The sequence below is a fragment of the Adelges cooleyi genome, unplaced genomic scaffold (genome assembly GCF_023614345.1).
Source record: "Adelges cooleyi isolate 19-005CV unplaced genomic scaffold, UGA_ACOO_1.1 ACOO_flye_CR_arks_rails_tigmint_CR_PRNA_23, whole genome shotgun sequence".
Lineage (NCBI taxonomy): Eukaryota > Metazoa > Arthropoda > Insecta > Hemiptera > Adelgidae > Adelges > Adelges cooleyi.
Genome location: NW_026095893.1, coordinates 18,476,725 through 18,493,722, shown reverse-complemented (window position 1 = coordinate 18,493,722; position 16,998 = coordinate 18,476,725). Strand labels below are relative to the sequence as shown.

General features: G+C 28.4%; 1 protein-coding gene and 1 long non-coding RNA gene across 2 annotated transcripts; both read left to right on the top strand.

Moving 5' to 3' along the window:
- The first annotated feature begins 7,905 nt into the window (after nt 1-7,905).
- LOC126836091 (uncharacterized) lies at nt 7,906-8,523 on the top strand. Its single transcript, XR_007685270.1, has 3 exons — nt 7,906-8,103; nt 8,330-8,399; nt 8,482-8,523. It is a non-coding gene; the product is annotated as an uncharacterized LOC126836091 (long non-coding RNA).
- Nucleotides 8,524-9,610: 1,087 nt separating this feature from the next.
- Nucleotides 9,611-12,279, top strand: LOC126835904 (uncharacterized). The gene is made up of 7 exons (XM_050568777.1): nt 9,611-9,661; nt 10,023-10,055; nt 10,140-10,163; nt 10,270-10,320; nt 10,671-10,697; nt 11,031-11,129; nt 11,890-12,279. The coding sequence occupies exons 1-7, from the start codon at nt 9,625-9,627 to the stop codon at nt 12,168-12,170; spliced, it is 552 nt and encodes a 183-aa protein (XP_050424734.1). The 5' UTR covers nt 9,611-9,624; the 3' UTR covers nt 12,171-12,279.
- The last annotated feature ends 4,719 nt before the right edge of the window (nt 12,280-16,998 follow it).

Here is a 16,998-nt window from a genome sequence, read left to right as displayed (position 1 = left end):
GTTTTCGAGACAAAATAACATTTTTTAAAAGACATTTTTACTGATATTTAACGTTCGTTGCAATGTGAAATTATTATAAAAAAAAAAATATAGGTTTGCTTAGAGCGAAAATTTTTTCAAAGAATTTTCGCTCAGAAATCGTACACAAAATGTACTTTGAAAAAAAATTTGAAATATACCACTACTCACTAAATTGACGGTTTTGATAAGTTGATAATAGTTTAAATATTGAAAAAAAAAATGTTTGATAATCCCGTGTCATTAGCAGTAGCGTCCCATAGGAAAATATTCAGGAAAATAACTAAAAAAAAAAAATGTATAGGCGACAGTCCATTCATTTTCACTCCCAAAAATAACGAAAGTAAAACAAAACAATTTATTTATTTTGCCGCAACCAGCAAGCCACGAAAACTTATTGTACCAACTGTGCTGAAATTTTCTAGTATATTTACCATCAATGTTGGTTATCAATGCTTCGTTCCTAACCGTGTTAAACGGTTACATTTTAACTGATACTTTTGTTCGTATGTTAATTTTTTCAAATTAAAAAAAAAAAAACACGATATACTTTGAAGTTAAATGAATACTCGTATTAAATATTATTTTTAATTTAATTATGAATTAGTAGCTAAAAATTTGAAGGGTCGCTACTAGTCATTTAAATAACAAACTTTACCATCGCTTACAGGCACGTGTAAATATTCAGTTAGATCAGTGAAACTCTTAGGACCGTTTTTTTTCAACCACTAGAATAGTAAAGGGACAAGGGACACTCTATGTATATGTTATTAATCTGCGGACCGATAAATAATATGTTGTATTTACATAATGTTTCCTTTACATATCACTTTCAGTTATAATAATTCATATTGACCCATAACCTCCCCCCTGAATGTGTTACGACCCTACTATGCCCCGATCCCACTATAATGGCTTTTGAATAATCATTATATTTTTTTCGAGTTTTGTACAGTTTTAGTTATGTATATAACTGTTGTATACGTTCAATTTTTTAACAAAGTTTTATTTTATATAATACTAGCTGCCCGTGTACCCTGCTTCGCACGGATTAAGAAGTACAATTATTGAAACATATAATACTCACAAATTATACAAGTTATTAATTTATTATTAGTTTATATTATTATTGTTGTTATTATATTTAATTAACAAACTCCCACTCCATCCCCATCCCCACCCCCATTCCTATGGAAAAAATGGTGCACGCGTTAATGCCCGACTGATTTGCTGACTCTCCTAAATGTACGGTTTCGTTTTTATCAACAATAGTGTCAATTGATTTAAAAGACATCTGACAAAGACCTGGCAACAACTGTTGTATCTGAAAGTTAATTTCGTCAACATCAACATTTTTTGCAGCCAAAATAGTAGGTTTACTGAGCCAGTTATGATCCAAGTAGTTATTTAGTATATCCGGGAAGACACTCTCAATTAATTAATTTTGCTCTCAATGTATGTTGTCGCAGACGTTCATCACGCTGTTCTCGAAATTCTTATACAGGATTCTTATGTGCTGTCCTGATTCTTTGGGCTGTTTTGAAATGTTACAGTCAAGTTGGTAATTTATCGAAGACTAAAATGGGCAACAATAAAATGTGAAATGTGAAACCATGTCTTGTTGGCCAGAAACTATGAATAAATATGATCAGCTGCCCACCGTCCATTCGTACACGTAGCGCCATCTATTGGAATAAACTTTCACTAAATTTAAAATTTTCCAATTTTTCCTATCTAACCTACCCTATATTTCAAGTTGGACCAAATTACACACAGTGTAAAAAATTTCATCAAGATCAGTTAAGTAGTTTCGGAATTCATCGCTAACAAACCATGTCACTGGAGATTTTTATATGTATACAGATTATTCATATTGAATGTGTTTGCGAGTTCATACTATTGTCGTTAACTTTATACAGAAAATAGATAAAATGTTATTTTAAAGAATGCTTCAAATCTATCTGTAAAATATAGTAATAATATCAAGTGTCTGTTTAAACAACATACAAGCAACAAGAAGATTAAAATTGTGAGTATTGCTGTTTATTGTAAAATAAATTAAATTGTGAACTAACAACTTGGATATTAGTGCAAAATGTAAATTTATTTATTATTTAATAGATTTTTAACGCTCGTGAAGGCAGAGAGTACAGATAACATCGTAATATAATATAACATAATAATAACAAGTAATAGAATAAAAGTAGAAATAATAATAGACAATAAATATAGTAAAATTTATTGAAAAACATTTAACAATCGTTTTAGCTTCAGTCTATTATCAAAAAAGAAATCCAAATCTGATAAGAATTCATCACTAAATGTGTGGCAGGTATTTGTGGAGTGTCGACTTCAAAAAAAAATAATCAAAATATGGTTTGGGCCCAAAAATGAGAAGGTCAAACTCAGAGTACCGAAAAGCAGCCGTCGAGTTCCAATTATACATTGGAAAAACATGAGAAATTAAACTTCTGACAATTACAATTCAATATTTTAATTAGATGAATTTAAAATGTTTAATATAAAAATTTCGTTATCGCGTATCATCATATTACTATTTCTTCATGAAATTATTTCTTCCATGCCATACCTGACAACTCTTTCTGTCTCTTTTTAACGATATACACTAGCAATATAATTGTTATAACTTATAGCGTCTCCGAAAAAGAATACAATCGTACTTTTTTAAACAAATTTTTAAATGATAATTTAGGCAATTAATTAAATTTTTTAGTATATAATTTTTTTTTAAAACAATAGTTTACGTAATATATTATACTTTTTTCAAAACAAAACCAAATTATTTATCTCTAATATAGCAAAAAAAGCATCTTAATAGTGCACTAATTTGAACTTTAAATAGCTATAACTTTTGAACAGTTTTGTCGTCAAAATATTAAATGCTAACAGAATATTTCAGAAAAATATAGAGGTTCCCATTTAAATTTCAAAAGTTGATAGTGCGCATGCGCAAACTACATAAGATTAAACTTCAGATTTGGGCTTAAAATATGCGTTAAGTTTTACCTAATATCATTCAAAAGTCAAAATTTAAAAAAAAATCAAAAGCGGCTCTGAAAATCAAGGAGTGTCTAACTTTTTGAACACTCTGCATAATTCCATCACTACTCTAAATTTATTCGGTACTTCAACGAAACATGAAAATGCTCTTTCATGGTATCATACTCTGCTGAAAAATGTTTTTTTTTATTAAAATTTACTATTTGTTTTACGGATTATAAAAAGTGATAGCTGTTGAAAAATAATACAATTTCTACGTGGAAACAGTATATTTGATTCGACATAATTTTCAATTTCTGTTAATTTATTATAACTTTAGACATTTTTTTATATAAAAAGTAATAACTAGAAGTACCTCCAAAAAAAAAAAAAAAAATTAAAAATAATGTTAAAAAATTCGAACGTTTTAATATAAAAATAGTTATCGGTGGCAGTTAAAAAAAGTATTAAAACATTAATTATGCGCACAAGTGCCGAAATTGTATGTGTTTCGAAAATATTTTCGATATACTATAACATTAGCATTTTTAATAGAAAAAGTTTTATCAAAAATATTGCACATATAGAAAACCAATATTTCGACTTCCCCCCCTTCCCCGGGAGGGAAATCAAATTTTTTTAAAACGATTTTTGCGCAATTTTAGGATTTAAGTCTAACATGTGTTTTCGGGATCGCCGATTTAAAATTTGATAAAAGTTTTCCATTATACCTGCTTACTTTAGGTGTTGAGGTAGTATTAAGAGGAAAGAGATTGAGGTAGTTTTGTGAGGGAGGGGTTGAGGTATTGGCGAGGGAGAGGTAATTTCCAACTAATTTAAAAAATTTTAAATAATAATAATAATACACAATAGTCATCAAAATGCACGTTCATTGTGTTTCTATCACATTTTGGATTTACTCATTAAAAAAAATTGACTACAAAATGTTTTCCGAACATCAAAACAAAAAAAACCAGCATTGTCTAAACTAGCACAGTGTGAATTAGCATATTCTAATCCAAGTGTAAAGTATTATAGTTAGTAGTCCAAATTATTACCGGAACAATTGGAATATTAAAAATATACAAGGTTATCATTATAAAGTGACACCACCATTTAATATCTTTTATGGTTTCATCAGTTCAGACTGCTGTCTGTTGTTTGCGCCGAAGATGCTAACATTGCTGACGAAATACGTACACGTTATAAAGCATCATTTTTGTGGTTAATGGTTTGTTTAAATATTTCATAAATATAATATTACTCAACACCCTTCGTCCCATCCTAAACTAGATACGATTTCTAATCTTTAGAGTTTCTGCACGAAGAAATCGATTCCGCATTGTTAAAAGTATACCTTCTAGTAGCAGCAAAGCTAATGATAAAAGCGAAAGTTACATTTTCTTAGAGTTCCTAAAAAGTGTGCAAATTTGTTAGAAATTACAAATTTACTCATTCAATTGAGAAATTAGTGACTTCTAAGAACAAGCTAACCCTCCGTTGCGCGTCACTCTAAAAACTGTTTCTTTTAACCTACTTCGTATGGTTGTTTGAGTTTTTATAATTTTAACTGTTTTCTTGCACGGTTGTGCTGTAACTGGTTTACATAAGTTATAGCGAACACCAATTTTGTGCATTCGTATTTTACCATTGTGGCAGTTTTTAGAAAGCTTTTGTTTGTTGTTTTACCCCTCAGGACGTATATTTTCATTACACTGTAATATTAGCGTTTAGCGCAAATGTATAAGTTTGCAACTAAAATTGTTTAGTTTCAGCTAAAATCCGGCGGTATTATTTTCATACACAGTATATTGTTCTACAGTATTTTGCACAACGGTTGTCGCATTGCAAATAAAATATGAAAAACACCTGCTGGTTACACACGACCTTTTAAGTTATAAGGACGGTTATAATTTACAAAAAAAAAATTGTGGTAAGACCGAAACGCATAGGCTACAAAACGGGTAATGTGTGTAGCGAAAAAAAACTGAACGCGATAAAATATTTAATAACAAAATGTTTGATTACGATAAAAAATATATTAATGATAAACACATAAGATACGACCACACAGAATTTCATAGTCTTACCTACAATTATTGTTGTGGTTTAAATTTGCTGTGGCTCAAACCTATCTGCCCAATAATGGGTGTCCCACAAAGACCTGACAAATGAAATGACTCCATCATCGGTCAGGAAGACGTCTCTTTATGGCTTCTTGACCAGTGGGATTGCGTTCGATCCGACATATTTTTCTTGTTTCAACAATCTAGTTGGCGAAATAAACATCTGCCCGGACGATCCCACTCTATTTCTCATAGTTAAAATTATTTATTTCTTATAATAATTCGACCTAGTGCTTATGCAATTTCATTTAAACCCAATAAACCAAAACTTGTTAATTATTTCTCATAAAAAAAAATCACTAATATTTCTCTTTTTTTAATTTTATTTCATATTTTATGTCTGTGTTCCACTCAGAAATATTTTCTATAACAATCTTGGCAATATCGCGTCCGAACAGATAAAAGATTAACGACAGTGTCGATCAATTTCATCATGTAAAGTGAGGCCTTGATAATCGGTGAGCTTAATAATAATACATTGTGGTGTAAGCGAATAAAGCCGTGAAACCATGACAAGGGATAAGAGACTGATAAGACGATGGCATATTGGAAAGGTTTGAAAAAAAAACGGACCATTTGCCTTTTGTGTAAACTATTTTTTGACAGAACTGAAGAATGTTTTAACAAGGTATGAGAAGTCTATGTGGTCTCGGAAGGGGACAGTAGAGCTAGCAGTGTAATCAACGCGTTTTTAGTGATCTCAGAGTTACCTAAAACCCAAACAAACTGAACTACTTTAACAGAACAGGAAATACAAGACAAGCAAAATCGAATAACAGAGTTAAATGAGGGTGGATTTGGCTATTTTTTAAAAATTATTTCAGAAAGGAACTCGTTTTTCTCAAAATGCCTTTTTTCAAACGATAGAAATTTAAATATCATCTATATTAATTTATTAGTAGTAGAATTGCTTGCTTTGAACCAACCACCTTGGTAGCAGCGAGTCGCACATTATATTTCTGAGCAATATTAAAACCTTAAACAAAGAATGGAATAGTCTGAAAACATTTTCGCACACAATTTGACACAAGTCAGTATAATGTAAAAACGTAAAAATAATAATAAAAAAAAAAAAAAACGTTATGTAAATAATTTAACACTGCAAAATCCCTACAAAATAACGTCGACTTTACTGTTTCGTTCGACATAAAAGGCCATTAACAAGTCTCGCTTCAACAAGTTATCTATCACTTCGATAATAACTAAACTGAAAGTAATACTTGCCGACTTCTTCGATAGTAAGTACATTTGTTATACTTTTTATTAAGTGATAGAGATTAATTTTTTTTTTTTTGTTTCCTCGTAATTGCGCACGATAAATTTTTAACCGCCATTTAATTCAGTTTCTATAAAGTCTTTTTATCACAGAAATTGTTTACATAATGTAGTTACAGTGTATACTATTTCTTAGCGACAAAAGTAAAAGAAACATAACTCTTCTAAATAAAAATCAAGAGAAAAAACCCCACAAATATCAACACATCGTTTTTTAATATTATTCAAAAACTGATGTGACAAAATTTTTAGATACAGCATTCATATCCGCAGTAAAATCCCAATTTTTTTTTAATTCACTTTGGACATAGTTTTTTTTTTAATTCAGAACTAAAAACTACACGTGTTCCAGCGAGAGGCTACAAAACACAAATATACTTTTCTCAGAAATCGTTACCAAAGTATTTTTTTTTAATTTAGGATAAAATAGTATCAAAATCAGCGACCAAAATTTTATTTTAAAACGATAAAGTCACAATTTTATGTTTTGTGAATAATTTGATAAATTATTTATTGAGGCATCTGACAAAAAAACTAACAATACATAACTGATATCTTTACCAAATTGTACAAGCGCTAATAGTAAATCAATTTAATATGATTATTGAATATTTTTAAGAAGACTGTTTCTCCATTTTTACCATTGTAATAACTAAAGAAAAAACAATTTTTTTACGTATCTGTGTGACACGGGCTACACATTATTTTTTTGTCATTTTCTGGTCAAAAATAATACTGTAAGTAGAAATGCAATTTTTTTATACATGTTTTTAATAATATAACGTTAAATGGGGATTTTCTGTTTATAAATAAAAATGTATTTGAAATGAAAACCAACAAATGTATGACGGAAAGAAATGTTTGGCTGCAAATGTTATGAATTTTGTAAAAGAAAAAGTGTACATGCTTGATTTTTTCATTAATTTTTTTTTAGTGAACAACAAACCAGACAGTGTCTATTAAATAATTATGGTTATTTCAAGTCTGGGAAAAAGTATTTTTTTTTTTATGTTGTTATGACAATATGAAAACTCACTAACTGTTTAATGCAACCACGCGACGTCGATTTTTAACATTTACTAAAATGTATAAATCTTGTGATAAATCATTAGGCAATGACGTAGTCAAAACAATTACAAAACTAATACTTTTTCCAAAATGTATAGGCGCTTAAATTACAGATTCAGTAATTTTTTTTGCATACTCATAGTAGAAACATTTTTTTCTTTCTATTCAGAGGGATAAACGAAAAATTGAGTACATAATGACTATTATTTCTGAAATATACCTTATGTTAAAATAATCACCTCGTATACATAAAGAAAAATATTAAAAAAATAAAAATGGCACGGGTACTCGTATTTTGTGTGTATAAAGTGATATATGCAGTTCGGAGTTGGCGGAATTTATGATTGCTTGCGAGAAATATAAATCACTCCTAAAATCAAAAATATTTTTTTTTGGTTTTAAGCTACTGGTACAGTTGTTACTTTTTTGTCCATTTGGCGCTAGTCATACTTCACTGGCATCCCCTTATGCTTTGTTTTATCGTTATTTTTAATATTACAATAAAATTATTAGGTGACACAAATTGAAACTCTGATTTATTAGATCATATTGAAATCAGTTTAAACGCTCGTTCACGCTTCTACATTGATAAAATTAGTTATATTTTATTGATTAAGTAGGTTATTTCAAATTATTTAAACATATTCAATCTTATACTAGCTGCCCGTGTACCCGGCTGGTAGTCTGTAAATGTAGTAACAATATATTTTTAATAATCACAACAAATAAATTTACACCGATAAATAGAAGTTTCTAAAATCTTAACCTAAAATATTTCATAGTGTTTAATCAAAAATTTGTGTTTCACTACAAAAAAATGTAACGTTTATAATTATTTGCAGGTAAAAATGAAAATCTTGGGTTTACTAATATCATTTGGATTGATAAGTGTTTTGGTAGCTGATGATCGGAGTAATTATTTTATGTTTACTCATACTTAGACGAAATAGTAGGAATTTATAAAAAATACTGATAATTTAACTTTTTATTATAGATGAATATTATAACATAATCAAAAATACAAGTCAGTAAAAAGTTGTTTTTATTATAAACAAATTTTTTAAGTTTCACTGTGTGTATATAATTTGTTACAGACAAGCAAATAGAAAAAGCACATAATGCAGGTAACATATAGTATTTCACAAAATAAAATACGTCTATAAAAAGTTTTTAGTATGTTTATAAGAATAATCAAATGATAGTTAAACGTGTTACACTTTTTATTATATGCCTACATTAAGAACAAATAAGCTGTAAAGTATCCATAAGTTAAGAACAGCGCAGATACTAAATTTATCCAATAGTTGCAATCTATGATGATAGTATAGTCTTAACTTTTATGTTCTGGCCAAACATTTGCATAATGACAACAAATTTGATATTGATATCTATAAGAGCTTGTCGTGAATAGGAAAATTACACAATTTCATACACTACTATTGAGAATATTTATTTTAAGATATTAAATATGCAGGTAGATCATATTTCAAACCAGTGAGTTATACTGATATGAATTTGACACTAGTCTTTGCATAACAAACATTTAGTTTTCGATTTTCTCCTAAAATATAAAAAATAGGATGTTGGTTCTAAGCTCGCTAGATTGAGCTAGGTATTCAAAAAGATACAAAATATAGATTAAAAATGATTAAACAATTATTTAAGTTGTTGGCAATAAAAAACTGTTTTTTTTGGCAAGGCAGAATTTTGAAGCCGATAGACAGATTTGTGACTTAGGGTCTTTTTCAAAGAACCTTGCTCCTAGTCATGTAAAAGTGCATTGAAAAGTTTCAGAACTTTATAGTTTATTGACTACTGAGCATTAACATTGTATGTTACAAAACCATTTTTACCTCTTCCGCTAAAATGTCATACTTTTTTAATTAATTGCTTAACAATGAAATATATTACATTTGAAAAAATTATCAAAAAATTAAGAATTCAGAAATACTTAAGTATACTTAGGTATACACAAATCAGTTGTTTGCCCGTAAGCTGTCTAGAGATTTTTTGGCAGTAAAGAGTTTTTAAATATCATATTATTTTATTTCTTAACTATAATCAACCATAAGTATTGCTTACATTTTTTTTAATCTGTAACCATTGTTTGTTTATATTAGCGAAAATCGACGAAGTTATGATGCATTTTGCTAAAAGTCCAACAATTCCGATAGGTAATTACAGTTCTATAATTAAACAGTGGTTAGTGGTTTACCTTGAGTGGTGAGACACTGTAGAACTAAATCAGCTGTCTGTCCGTCTCCATACTTAATTATAAATTATTTTACTTACAACGAAATGTTAATTTAAATTAAAAAATAATATTATTACTTATAACAATTAAATATCAATATTAATTATAAATAATCATTTAGGTATTTTATTTCTATAGTCCCGAATTAGTTTAATACAATTAAATCCCAAGTATATTTTTCCGAATTAATTAGACATGCCCATTTTCTACTTGTCTCAACTGTACCAATTTAATAAAAATAAAAATCAATTAATGCATATTTTATGTTATGTTAAATACAGATTATTTTTATTACATGTTTATGTCCATACCAGGTAATAACTTTTTTGAAATTTTCATATTTTAACATGAATATTATATTATGGTCATTATGTATAAAATTTATTTTGTTATTACAGATTGGCGAAATTATAACACAATAGGTACATATTTTATTTTTATATTACTTTACACACAGTCTTATCGTTACTTATTTTTAAACGTATGCTGTGAATGATCTTATAATTTATATCTTGTTTTGAATTTCAGAAAAGATGGAAATCCAGCGTGATGCGCAAAAATTAATTAAGGATGCGACAAGTAAATTTTTAATTTTTTAATTAATTTTTTTTAAACAAACAATAAATAAATTTAGTTATTATATAGCTCTAAATAAAAACAATAACTACTCTATTAAAGTTTAATGTCATAATTCTATATGATTTTTTTTAAGACTTTGATGATCTTTTAAAACAGTCCAAATTAATCTTACACACATTATAGGTTATAATGTGTTTTTAATCATGGCTACCAGAAATTTGAAATTCATTCGCTGTTTTACGTTGATTAAGTTTGGGAATATTCTGAACCTCAAGATTATTTATATAAATAAGATATAGAACGCAGAATTATTTTTTTAACCGTATACTTATTTGATATTTGAATTACAGAAATCGAAGCACCTACGGAAGTCGAAGGTAACTACAATCATATATTAATTTTTTATGGTTTGGCCTGGTAAACCACTAATGTACAAGTGGCTTTAAAGGGGTTAAGAACGGAACATCGCTCCATTGTTTACCTATATTTCCTGCTAGTTTTGTCACTAAGGCATATTATGAATTGTATCGTTAAGCATACTGCTTAAGAGGTATAAAAGATTAGATTGGGTTGTTTTGGTTATTTAAGTTGAAAAAATCCAATACAGTGGAGTCGGACCCAAGGAAATTATTAGAAATATTTATGTAATGCATTGCTATCATGAGCAATTCATTTATTATTATATATATTTTTAATTATTTGTTATTAAGACTTGGATGGTGCGAAATTTAATCTGTCAGAACATGAAAATATAAGAAAAGGATATGTAACAATAGATCGCATAAGAAGCTTAATCATAAAGGAAATGAGTAAATATACATATTAAATTAATTATATTGGTTTTAGTAACCTAAAAGAGTTTTTTTTTGGTAATTATATTAAATAATAATCATAATACAAAGAAAACAATAGGTTATTAACTTATAGGCAATTATTCTTACCCCACAGTTTTATAGCAATTTAGATATAAAAAAAAAATTAAATAAAAGCTATAGAAACACAACATTGATATTTGACTGTACACTATTGTTATGATTTATAAGTAACATTATGATCAGACTAAGTTTTTTTCCAGATTAATTTGTGCTTTACCATTCTATATGACTCAATTGGTTTAATGCCAATTTTTTTTGATCAATTATTTTTTAGCAATTACTTAAGATTATTACCTAGAATAGAAATTCGAACAAATAAAATGGCTTGTTATCACGAAAAAAACTTATCTTATAAATAACGCAATCCGTAACAGAGTTTTATTGATGACGGTAAGACTGATTTCCAATGACTTTGTTGAGTTACTTATTAAAAAAAATTATTTAATTAACAATAATTTTTTTCTGAATTAAGTTTTTTAGAACTTTGATATATATATATAGGTTAGGCTAGAGTGTGCATCCGTGTTCTCTTTATTTAAAATAATGTATTGACTAAGAGTAACATGATCGTACAATACGGACACTGTGTATTGTAATATTTTCCAATGATTCTTTATACATCTGTATATATGGTGTCTTGAAAATAAAGAAAAGTAGTAGCAAATAAGCTAAATCTGGTATTTCTTTTTTTTAGTTAAAGATCAAACCACAGCAGAGCATATAGGATATTTCGAGGATCGTCCATTTAGATGTCGCCTATTAGCAATGCACAGAACTCTTAAAAATCCACTTAATATTATATTAGAAGCTAAAATTATTAAGGTCAACGACGCCGATATTTGTCAACTAATGGATTCAAAAAGGAATCATATCAGATACAGAAGAGTATCAGGCGTTTTTTGGAGAGATAACCCTGATAACAATAAAATGGATGAGACACTAGCTTCTGAGTTAGGTTTGGAAGAAGAGGTATAAGAATACATTTTTTTACAGTACTATTGGTATTACATTTAAATATTTTTTGTATACTGCACTAATATTTACGTTGTCGATACATTTAATGTATTCAATAATAAAGAGTTTCAATCACTACTATAAAAAAATTTGTTGCTTATAACTTATATTGTAATTTAATAATTGTTTACATACAATGTGGTAATTTTATGGGGAACCACTCAATAACTCTTAGTGTTAAATAAGATTTTTTTTTCATATTGTTTTTATACAATGATCTCAATTTTGTTCTTAGCCCCCTCCCAACTTAGAGTTTTTTGATAGCAACTTTCAAAACTTAAATGGTAACGCATTCATTTCATTACCCTTTTTAAATTGAGAATAATGTACTGTGCATTTTGACTGAATTTGAACAACTATTTTTAAAGTTATAAGAGTTTATAATTTAGGATGGGAGTGTAAGTCTTATTACAATGGCCTTCCTTTAATTTTATATTATTATAGATCCCAAGAAAATGTTTTCAAACTTAGTAAATACGTGCGTTTTCTACTTTATACCACCTTCTTTTTTTGTATCTCTCAATTTAGAGTAAAAAAATCAAATAAAATACGTTATATTAAATACATAAGAAATTACTTTTATGTTGACGGTAATACCAGGTATTAGACGCTTAATGTTTTATGGTTGTAGTTCTTCATAATCCAATATATTTATTACTCCCCAGAAGAACAGTAAATAAAAAAATGCTCGCCTGGACTCTAAAGAAGTCAGGTAGCAGTGCTTCACTCATTGGCCGATGGAACATATTTAATTCCACCATTCGCAAGAAACGTCTTTGAACTTTTTCTAGTTTATCAATCAAGCAATTTTGTTCAACACACCAAATCACCGACTCAAACTTTAATGTTGATTGTACTAATGAACAATATGGTACTTTTAAGCATACAGGTACCTTAATGCTTTTGCACACATTTTTTCAATATGGCGTTCCAAAGATAAATCGGAAGATTTAATAATTCTCAGATCACGAATATCATCTAAGATTGTAACGTCTGAACGTCGTAAACTATGTTAGATTTCTGCAGTCATCCGTTTACGATGAAAGAATATTTCGTCGAACACTTAGAAGTATTTATTTGGAAACCGTTTCGTAAGCACCAAAGAGTAAACCTGTCGAGATCATGCTGAAATTTATAAGTCTTCGACCCTATCTTTAGTTGGGCCGGTAAGATGAACACCATGATATTGTTATCATAGGTTCCTACAAGGTTCCTATAATACCAATTTTCACTAATTTATTTGGTAAAATACTATGATCTACCGAGTCGATCGCTTTGCTAATGCCCGTGTAGACTGCTGCCACTTGACATCCGTTTGAGACGGAGTCCACTAAATAGGAGAAATTAACAATCAGATAAGCATCTATAGAATTGGACTTGCGAAAACGGTGTTGTTAAAAATATATTTTTATCTTCTCAATAACTTCATTTCTATTGATTTAGGAAGCGCTCTGATTTTAGTAATTGGCCTATAGTTTATTAATTATAAGTGTCAATAAAACAAAATTGTCACAAAATAAACGTATTGCCTTGGTCAATGCACATTATGAAAACTACGCGTGTTGATGATCTTGTGCATCGGCTGGACGCTTTATTGGTTGATAACGAATCATTAAACCTACGTGTTACGGCAATCAAATCTAGTTTCAAATCATTGGATCAAAAGAAGGTTGGAAAAAATAATTTTAATGAAGTATTGATATCGGGAATGATGGACCCACAAGTCAAAATGAAAAACTTCTTGTTTTATTTAATCTACCCGAATCTATTATCAAACCTTCCGCAGAGAATGATACATCTCTAATAAAATCTGTCTTTGATTGTATATTATCCCGTAACTTATCCGCAACAGTAGTCTCTAGATTAGGCCAAAATTATTTTATTTTCCACCACTTACTGATATTGCAATATCTCATAGGGTTTAATAAGAAATTAATTTTTTTTTTAATATTGGTTTTATACAATGTGATCTCAATTTTTCACATTTTTTTTTGTTTTTACTCCCCTCCCAACTTAGTTTTTTTTGATAGCAACTTTTGAAACTTAAATAGGAACGTGCATATTTTATTAACTTTTTATATTTTCTTGATTTATTAAATTTTAGCAATACTGATTCGGATTTGTTCTCAAAATTGTTTCTTTTAAATTTTTCTCAATTTAATAATGTTGTAATAGTACTGGTTCAATTATAATAGACTTAGTTCTTTCTGAATTAAATATTATATCTGTAAATGAATCTGTCTATCCTCTTATTCAGTGTGATAATTATCATCCAGGCTTACTCATCTCTATTCCCATAATTATAAATGAACCTTTAACTTAACTTCAGCATCGATAAACTAGAATAGTTTATTTAATGGTCTTATTAATCAATAAAAATCAAGGTGTCAATTAGTTTTACTCCGATGTTTATAAAATTATTGATATATTTGTACCTAAAACAATTGAGCACCAATATGGTATAGTAAAATTTCAAAAGAACTAATATCTACGAAATTCTAAGAAAAAAAGTTGCTCATGAGTTGTATAAGTGTTCTGGTTGGCTGAGTGATTATATATTTTTTTAATTTACGTGCATAATGTACATTTTTCTTAAAAAATAACAACCTCTTCTGGCAAAGGTATTTCCGACCCCGAGACAATAAATGAACTTTATGATCGTCTCTAGAGATAAGAATCTAATCATTTTTAATGTTCCCGACCCTCAAAACCAAACCAACGATAAAGATTATGTAAAAAAAAATATTTTCTTATATTTGAATCAGTTCTGAAGTTCCTCAACTTACACGTTTAGGTAATGCAGGTTCTAAGCCACGCCCTTTAAAATTGTCATTTGCTTCTTAGTGTGATATTCGCCCTATCATGTTCTTCGTGACCCTGCATTTAATAACAATAATATTTATGTAAACAATAGTAGATAAGTTAATAATAATAATGTTCAAATTTCGGGGCTATTTCAAAATGTTAGGGGATTGCGTACCAAATTTAATTTATTGCGTACAAACGAACCTTTATTTAATTTAGACTTATGTGTTATTGCTGAAGCTAATTTAAATGACCATTTCTTTTCGGCTAAATTGGGATTTTCCTCTCTTAATATTTATAGATGTGATAGAGATTATATTAACTGTGGTGTAACTCAAGGTGGTGGTGTTCTTATATGTGTCTAAACAGATTGACATTTTAGAACAGTCCACTAACTTCGAGCTAACTTCTGTTTATGTGCAAATAGGTAATAGAAATCTTCAGAACTGCTTAAATCATTTTTATACATGGTGTGTTAATAACGACTTATCTATTAATATTGATGAATGCAATTCGATTTATTTTTCCCGTTCTCATTCGCCTATAAAGTTTAAACACTCTATTAATTCAAAGCCTCTTATCCCAGTATCTACTATAAAAAGACCTTGGTATTATTTTTTCGTCAAACCTATCATTTAGCACTCATATTGATGCCATTTGCAATAAATCATTAAAATTATTGGGCTTTGTTAACCGAAATACAATGAATTTTTCTAATACTCAAACTTTTTCAACTTTATATACGTCTCTGGTGCGTTCAATTCTAGACTATGCTTCAATGATTTGGTCATCCCATCAAGCTATTCATATTGAGAGACTTAATAAGATCCAATAAATATTCTGTAGCTTAGTTTTGTTTCGTTGTGGTACTAGTTTAAATATCCAATCTCTAACAGATAGACGTCGTGACTCCAGTGTGTCATTTGTTTATAAGTTAATTAATGGTTGAATTGATTCACCGGAGTTACTTAAAACAATTTCTTTTACAATGCCTTCATTTAATTTAAGAAAACCATCTACCTTCAATAGCACTATGCACAATAAATAATGCCGTGGACGTTGATATTTTCTTCGATTCTCTGCGTTTTATTTTCTTAATTTTCTAAATTAAACTGATATTATTTATAAGGGTAATCTTAATTATAATTTTATTGTTTCTTTATTATAACTAGGTTATACTTTAATTTAGTATTTAGTCATATAATTTTTTGTGTGAAATACTGTACTCTGTGCCCCCGTGGCGTTAATTTACAATAAATAAAAAATAATTAAATAAATATATATATATATATATATTCTTAATCAATTCCAAAATATATATATTAAAAATGTGTTTGTAAAATAACAAGATAAGTTCTGAAAATACAAAAACTAGTTGAAACAATAACTAGAATCTTACTTACAACTATTAATTAATAGTTTTATTTTAGGTAGTTTCATAAACAGATAAAATATTTTTTATAAAAACAAGTACAGACAAATATTATCGGTTTCTTTATTAAATGTAAGCTTCGGGCTAAAGATTAATAAACAAATAACATCAGACGAACTATTGTAGGTTTTATGTCAAAAACCATAGCCAGAAAAACAAAATAAATTCATCGTATTGTTCACTTGTACTCAGTCCTACTTTTATTATGATTATTATTGATACAATAGCGTTCACAACAATATATGGTTAAAAATGTTGATGTATATACGTCTGAACTTGCGTCAGAGAAGTGTAAAAATGTCGTCATGTTAGAAAAACAACTATGTAAAAAAATCAACATAGGTGTGTAAAATATATTGGAATGTTGACCCAATTTTCAAATTTTACTTAAAAATATATGAAATCTATTTGGCAAAAAACTCAGATATTTTCCCTCTTTTACCCTCATCGAACCATTACATTTCTACTCGCCACATATTTTTTATTACCACAGTCTACATTTAATTTATGATGGATCACAAGCACATTTTCCCGAATTTATTAAACATATGA

Excerpts from the sequence above, each read along its gene's own strand:
- LOC126835904 (XM_050568777.1), top strand. The coding sequence starts at position 9,625 with ATGATGCATTTTGCTAAAAGTCCAACAATTCCGATAG. Across the intron at positions 10,321-10,670 it reads ATTAATTAAGGATGCGACAA|AAATCGAAGCACCTACGGAA; the intron begins GTAAATTTTTAA and ends TTTGAATTACAG. Across the intron at positions 10,698-11,030 it reads AGCACCTACGGAAGTCGAAG|ACTTGGATGGTGCGAAATTT; the intron begins GTAACTACAATC and ends TTTGTTATTAAG.